The sequence below is a fragment of the Alosa sapidissima genome, chromosome 5 (genome assembly GCF_018492685.1).
Source record: "Alosa sapidissima isolate fAloSap1 chromosome 5, fAloSap1.pri, whole genome shotgun sequence".
Lineage (NCBI taxonomy): Eukaryota > Metazoa > Chordata > Actinopteri > Clupeiformes > Clupeidae > Alosa > Alosa sapidissima.
The window spans coordinates 24558281-24565780 of NC_055961.1; the positions used below are offsets into that span (position 1 = coordinate 24558281).

General features: G+C 45.7%; 1 protein-coding gene across 1 annotated transcript in view; it reads left to right on the plus strand.

The window, feature by feature from the left end:
• The first annotated feature begins 671 nt into the window (after window positions 1-671).
• Window positions 672-7500, plus strand: part of klhl13 (kelch-like family member 13) — a 23399-nt gene continuing 16570 nt past the window's right edge. The window contains exons 1-3 of the mRNA XM_042093356.1: window positions 672-710; window positions 1505-1658; window positions 6740-6936. Coding sequence (XP_041949290.1) covers window positions 672-710; window positions 1505-1658; window positions 6740-6936 — 390 coding nt within the window. The remainder of the gene's footprint in view (window positions 711-1504; window positions 1659-6739; window positions 6937-7500) is intronic.

A 7500-nucleotide genomic window follows, 5' to 3' on the forward strand; every position in this document is an offset into this window, starting at 1 on the left:
CCCTGGCCCAGCCTTCCTCCGGTGTCTCCTGCCGTGCTCCTCACTCAATGTTCCCGAGCGCCACTGACAGATTGCACTTGGCCTACTTAACTCCCCAACCTCTGTTTTTTTAATGTTTCATCATTTATTTATATATTTTTGTTGTGTGCTATTATTTTTTGGAAGTGGGTTTTGCGTAATCCCATAGTGAGCAGTGAGGATAGCATGGTTACACCAGAATGAATAAACCTCTCTCTCTCTCTCTCTCTCTCTCTCTCTCTCTCTCTCTCTCTCTCTCTCTCTCTCTCTCTCTCTCTCTCTCTCTCTCTCATTCTCTTTCTCATTCTCTTTCTCTCTTTCATTCTCTTTCTCTCTTTCTTTCTCTCTCTCTTTTTCTTTCTCTTTCTCTCTCTTTCTCTCTCTCTCTCTCTCTCTCTCTCTCTCTCTCTCTCTCTCTCTCTCTCTCTCTCTCATTCTCTTTCTCTCTTTCATTCTCTTTCTCTCTTTCTTTCTCTCTCTCTCTTTTTCTTTCTCTTTCTCTCTCTTTCTCTCTCTCTCTCTTTCTCTCTCTCTCTCTCTCTCTCTCTCTCTCTCTCTCTCTGGGTTTTGGACTTCAGCTGATAAATTTCAAAGAAAGGGCAAAGCAAATAAAAATGTGTCAAGGTAAAATTGCGTGACTCATTTGCCCCAGAATGGCGTGGCGTGGGGTGGGGGAGCGCAAGCCTTTCGAGGTGGGTGTGGAGGGTTTTAAATTGCCCCCACCACGACAGACCCCTGTTTAAGTGCAGCGACAGCATCTCCAGGCCAGAGGAGACTTCACCCTTGGCTGTCACTCAAGCTATCTGGAGCTGTGCATAGATAATGGCTCTGGCTCCGGCTATCTGCTCCCTTTTAGCCTGCCCAATTCCAAGATAACGTTCTCTCTTTCTTTCTTTTGTCTTTCTCACTGCTTCTGTCTTTTCTTTTTGCACTCATTAAAACCATTACGGAAATGAATGTCAGTTCAGCTTAAGCCTGTGGAATCTGCCAGGCCTCTTGGACGTTGCAGTCTCTCTCTCTCTCTCTCTCTCTCTCTCTCTCTCTCTCTCTCTGCAGCTTTTTACTGTTTTGTTCTCTTGCAGTATTGGCGGATACTCCTTGTCCGCGTAGTGCACCCACAGAGTTCCTCGTGTGTGTGTGTGTTGGTGGTTTCAGAGAAGCTGTCCTTAGTAATGTGCTTTAAAGGAAGATTATGTTCTGAACATTTCATTTGGGTTAAAAACTCAAGGTCACCTCTTTATCCCCCTCTTCCCCCCCCCCCCTCCTTTTGGTTTACCCTCCTTTCTGTTTCTCTCCCTACTCCTCTTTCTCTCCCTACTCCTCTTTCTCTCCCTACTCCTCTTTCTCTCCCTACTCCCCTCTGTCCTTCCTCCTCTCTTTACTCCTCTTTCTCTCCCTACTCCTCTGTCCTTCCTCCTCTCCCTACTCCTCTTTCTCTCCCTACTCCTCTTTCTCTCCCTACTCCTCTGTCCTTCCTCCTCTTTTCCCATCTCCCTCCCTCCAACAGGGCTTTGACCAGCTGAGGATAGAGGGGCTGCTGTGCGACGTGACGCTGGTGGCGGGCGACGGAGACGAGGCCTTCCCCGTGCACAGAGCCATGATGGCCTCCTCCAGCGACTACTTCAAAGCCATGTTTACAGGTGAGCCGGGGGGGGGGGGGGGGGGGGGGGGGGGGGGTGCAGCGAGGAACGGAGGGGAGGGAGAAAGAGTGTGATTGGAAGAGTGAGCTGGAGGGATGGAGAGAGCAAGAGCGAGCGAGGGAGACTAATAGAAGAGACAGAGAGGAAAAATAATCGAGGTTTGAACCTTCATTAAATCTTGAGGCACCCTACCAGCATCAGTATGCTATATTATCAAATACAGTATTTGACAGAGGTGGGACCAAGTCACTGTTTGGCAAGTCACAAGTAAGTCCCAAGTCTTAGCAGTCAAGTCCAAGTCAAGTCCCAAGTAAATACAGAGAAGGGCAAGTCGAGTCCAAGTCCAAGTCACATCAAAGCCAAGTCGAGTCCAAGTCCAAGTCCCAATCTTTTTCAAGTCCTGAACAAGTCATCAGGTACTCTTCACTTAATAATGCCATTATTAGACTATCGATCATAATTTTAGCACTTCCATCTAATCCACAGTATTTTTTGTTTATAAATACAGATTAAAATATGTTCAATGTTTCTGTCTTGTAATCTTTTACGACATATGCATGCGCATACCTGTGTAATCTGTAAACGGATAGCTACATAACACTCAGCACAGCTGCAAATATATATATTGTTTTTCCAAATTGCGGAGCCCACTGTAAGGATGAGTAATAATTTGACTGATGGCAGTTCACTGCGCTAGGCCACAGATTTGCCTGCAAACAATTTATTAGGCTGTCTGGCAGTGGCGACTCATAAGGGAAGCCAAGGTCAACACTTTTATATTATTTAAAAGATAATAATGACAGTAATTTTGTTTTAAAGTATTCATTTCTTAAGAAATACTACACATTTGATGCTGTTTATCTCATTTGTAAATGGTGCACTGTCACTTTAAGCCCATTGTGTCACACGTTCTCATAATGATCCTTTTTTTACCAGCTCCGTTCAAATATAGCCTATGGCTAGTCCACAAACTCAAACATTGTTTGTGCCACATGTATAGCACAATATTAACAACGATAAGCATGATATTAAGTTGGCACAAACAGCTTTCATTCCCTTGGAAAGAGAAGCATGTATGACATGATGCTTGCTTGACATTTTCTGTTTGCAATTAAAAGTGAATTATGAGCCTGGTAGCCAGTAGCCACCTAGCTACAGTAGCTGAGTGAAATGTATTTCAATCGGCATATCATGTGCTTCATGTAAATAAATTATTGAATACTTCAAGACTATTAAGACCAGTTCCATTACACAAGGCAAAGACAACTCTTCATAATATTCTTGTCCACTTTCCAAATCACAGTGAGTGCAGCTATGTCATAGTGACCTGGATCTCATAGTTTATAACAGTACAGTAGGCTAGTGAGAACCGGATAATTCACAATCTCCTCTAATCTCGTATTTGTTGCCTTCACGATTTCCTTTTATATGTTTCTTATATTTAAAAGAAGATATCAATCATCATCAACAATGACAAGCCAGCTAGAACCTACTCATTTTCTCTCCCTCTCGTGCGTGCTTGGATGCGTTCTCAATTAAATGCAGTAGGCTAGCATAAGTTCAAGTTGGATCTTAATGGAGAGGACTCGAAAAGTATCAACTTTATGTAACATGCTGTTGGTGCTTTTTGACATTAAACGTTCTCTAACAAGAGTGCAAATCAGTTTGCAGTAAAGCTACTAGTGATTGGCTAAATGTTGGTCCTTCCTCTGTCTCTTGGTGCCCTACACACAGTGCGTAATGCGTGTGGGGGTAGCGGCAGTACTGTACTGTGCTCTGGCCGCTTGTCTCCGCTATTTTTATTTTTTTTTATTTAGTCGCGGGAAAGCGTCTGTGGGGTGACTGGTCCACGATCAGGAAATTTAGTTTTTGATTCGAGACATGTCAAGTCATCACAAGTCAAAGAGGCAAAGTCCGAGTCAAGTCTCAAGTGAATAGTATTCAAGTCCAAGTCGAGTCGCAAGTCATGCCGAATTTTATCAAGTCAAGTCTGAAGTCATTAAAATCATGACTCGAGTCTGACTCGAGTCCAAGTCATGTGACTCGAGTCCACATGTCTGGTATTTGAATAAGCATAAAGACTGCAAGAGAACACAGAATGTTAATGCACTGCAGCGATGCCAGGCAGAATAACCGCTGCTGTCGTGAAGCGCTTTAGAAAGTTAATTTCAACTTTTAAGGTGACAAGCAACAGGCGACAAGCGAATCGCCAGCAGTATGTACAGTACACAGTGTTATAACTTCAGCCGTTTATGCTGGGGAGGTGCTTGTATGGAGAGTGGGAAGGTTGCGTCTTCATGAAGTGAACGATGTGTAAAGAGAGAGGTGAGGGATGAAGGGAGAGTTGGACAGAGAGAGGAGAGGGAAGAAGGGAGAGTTGGACAGAGAGAGGAGAGGGATGAAGGGAGATAGAAGAAACGGGGAATGGAGCAGGTATGGAGGGAGAGATGAAGAGAGAGAGAGACAGAAGGATCTCTTGTGAAGAGCGCAGAGAAGGAGAGAGAGACTAAACGTTTGGAGAGGGTCACGAGAAAGGAAGGAGGGGGCGGGCGAGCGAGCGTGCAGGCGAAGTGACAAGAAAGCTTCAGCAAGGTTGGCGTTTCTGATGTGTCTTCATTGGAGCAGAAAATGAAGCCACTGTGTTGCTTTGACAGAATAGATACAAAAGAAACGTCTCCCCTGACGCAGGAGAGGACAGGAGGAGAAAGACGGGGTGGGGGTACACACCTAGAGAAAAAGGCCCAGTGACAGAGACTGAATGAAGAGTAGATATAGACCGCTTCGTGCTTTTTGTTCATTTTTGGCACATATAGTTTTGCTCTGACACAATTGTGGCATCTGTATTGCGACAGATGGAGAGATAGCTAGATAGAGATAAATTGGTTTTATTCTCCATTCATACATAGTTTTACATCCAAAACTTGTTAACAGTGTGGTGTCATTTGATCATATATCAGATTTAAAGAAATGCTGGGTTAAGGAGTGGGAGGGGGAATAAGCAAGAGATATATGATTCAAGCAGGTCTAATCAAGGCAGACAGATGGTAACAACATGGAAAATAGAAACAAAGGAAATGTACAGAGTGAAAATTAAAGGGAGATACGGTTTGTGCGTGTGTGTGTGTGTGTGCACGCTTGCGTATTTGTGTTAGAGAGTTGCTATTTAGGCCAGACAGGGATTAATGATGAACTGATAATCAATGCAGGTTCTTTGACTGCGTAATTGATTAATAACGGAACACTCTCGCCCCACTCTTTATCTCTGGCAGCCGTGTCAGGGTCTTTATCACTGTGTGTGTGTGTGTGTGTGAGAGAGAGAGAGAGAGTATGTGTAGAAAGGGTGAGAAAGAGAGGTCGGTCCTGCTGGTGTCTTGGTTTAAGAGATTTGTCCTCTCTGTTGTGTGTCTGTAGGCTGTCTCTCTCTCTCTCTCTCTGGATGTAAACGTGCCTGTGACTGCCCACTGGGACTGGCGCTCAGGGCTGTGGCTCTGCTAAGCGGCTGGCTGACAGAATGTTCCAGAAGTGCAGTGTGTCTGTGTGTGTGTAAGAGAGAGAGAGAGAGAGAGAGAGAGAGAGCGAGCAGTCATGTGTCCTCACCTGGCTTTCCCTGCTGCCACTGGCCCCTGCCTCCCCAATCCAATAACTACTTTCCACAGAGCCAACCACATATCTTCCACTCATCACACCTGTGTGTGAGTGAGTATGTGTGTGTGTGTGTGTGTGGAAGGGTGTTCACGTGTGTTGACCACAACGAGACAAAGAGACGTGGAGGACGAGGATAAAGCAGGGATAGATTGGATTACTGAAGACAATGCTTTTACCTGCAAATCTTTTTGACCCCGATGGTTATGTTTGTTGTTTTGTTTATTTTGTTTGTCTTCACTGTATGCAGTCTCAGTCCATTGTAAAACCCACGTGCAACCCCATGCATTTTGCATGTGCCATTTTTTTCTATTTTTCATGTGCGTTGTTTTCTATTTAGGCTTATGAGAGTGCATGTTGTTGTGCAGCATGTGTTTGATGAGATGCAGTTTGTCAGATTAGACGTGTGTGTGTGCTTGTGTTTCTGTGTGTGTGCGTGTGTGTGTGCGTGTGTGCGTGTGTGCGTGTGTGTGTGTGTGTGTGAGGGAGGGAGCTCTGACCCAGTACTTTTGAATTAATCCGCATGCTCAGGGCTTTTGTGTGATGCTGTGCGCTGAAGTGGATGCAGGAGTTGAGTGGTGAACGTATCAGGGCTACGCTCTCTACCCGTCTGGTGTGTGCCTGTGTGTGTGTGTATGTGGTTTTAGTCCTGCCGGATCTGAGCACCAGTAGGCTTCCTCATAAAGTTCATCCACCAAACCCCCCTCCATCCCACCTTAACCACCCCCAGAGGTCCAAGGATCCTGTTAGAGATCCGGTCGGAGTGTGTGTGTGTGTGTGTGTGTGTGTGTGTGCGTGCGTGCCCACTCGGGGCTGCTGACTCATCCCCTCTTCAGCTGTCTGTATCACGCGTCCTCCTTCAGCCTTCACTCTCTCCTTCCCTCTTTCTTTCTCTTTCTATCCCTCCATCCATCTCTCTCATTTTCTGTCTGTCATCTGTGAGGTGCCTGTTATCTTCCTCCGCCTCTCTCTCTATCTTCCTCCGCCTCTCTCGCTCTCTCTCTCCCATTGTTTTTCAGATTTCCACTGTTTCACTCTCACTTTGTCTTGTCTCTCTTTGTTTTCATCTCTTTCTTTATATCTCTCTCTCTCTCTCTCTCTCTCTCTCTCTCCCTCTCTCCATCCATCACCAGCAGAGAAAGACAGTTGGCATTGAGGTGTTGTTTGGTTACCACACTCGTAAACAGAAATGGGTCCGCCTTGTGTGTTTAACGGGCTCTGAATTTAATCATCTTATTTCTCCTTCCCTCCTCTCTTTCCTCTTCCTCATCTCTCCTTCCCTCTCTTTATTGCTTTCACCTCCCTCTCTTTGTCTCGTTCTTTTATCTGTCTTTTATTTCGGGACATGTGCCACACCCCTCTCTCTCTCTCCTTCTCTCTCTCTCTCCCTCCCTCTCTCCTTCCCTCTCTCTCTCTCTCTCTCTCTCTCTCTCACTCAGGTGGGATGAAGGAGCAGGATTTGATGTGTATTAAGCTTCACGGTGTAAATCGGATAGGACTGAAGAAGATCATCGACTTCATCTACACAGCCAAGCTCTCGCTCAACATGGAGAACCTTCAGGACACTCTGGAGGCAGCCAGCTTCCTGCAGATTCTCCCCGTGCTCGACTTCTGCAAGGTCTTTCTCATCTCCGGGGTAAGGGAACAAAGCGCACACACACACTCACACACACACAGACACACACACATATACACATATACACACACAAAGCAGTTTGCGCATAGCCATAGACCAGTGCAAACAAGCCTGGAGCGCCAGACTTCTGTGTTCAGTCTACTGATTAGCTAGTGAACCTGATTAGGCTTATTGTTATGGGGACCGTTGAGTGCTATAATCAGCATCTGTGACCTTGATGTATTTACTTGTCTGAGAATAATCAAACATATCTGATACTTCAGTGATTTGATGGACCTCCTCTCCCATATTTGTTCCCAAAGTGCGTGTTGATGAGAATGAGAATGTCACGCTAGCTGGGAGGACACTGGTGTTCATTTGCTCTGTGTTTGAGCACGTCTGGCCCAACACATCATGTAAAAACTCCCCAAATGAAATCAAGTTTAGCCACAGTGAGTGAGTGTGTGTGTGTGTGTGTGCGTGTGTGTGTGTGTGCGTGCGTGCGTGCGTGTGTAGGCAGATTAGAGCTGGATGTGTTCCAGAGTGGACCGCTCGCTGTAAAGCAGACAGGTCCATCCCTGCAGT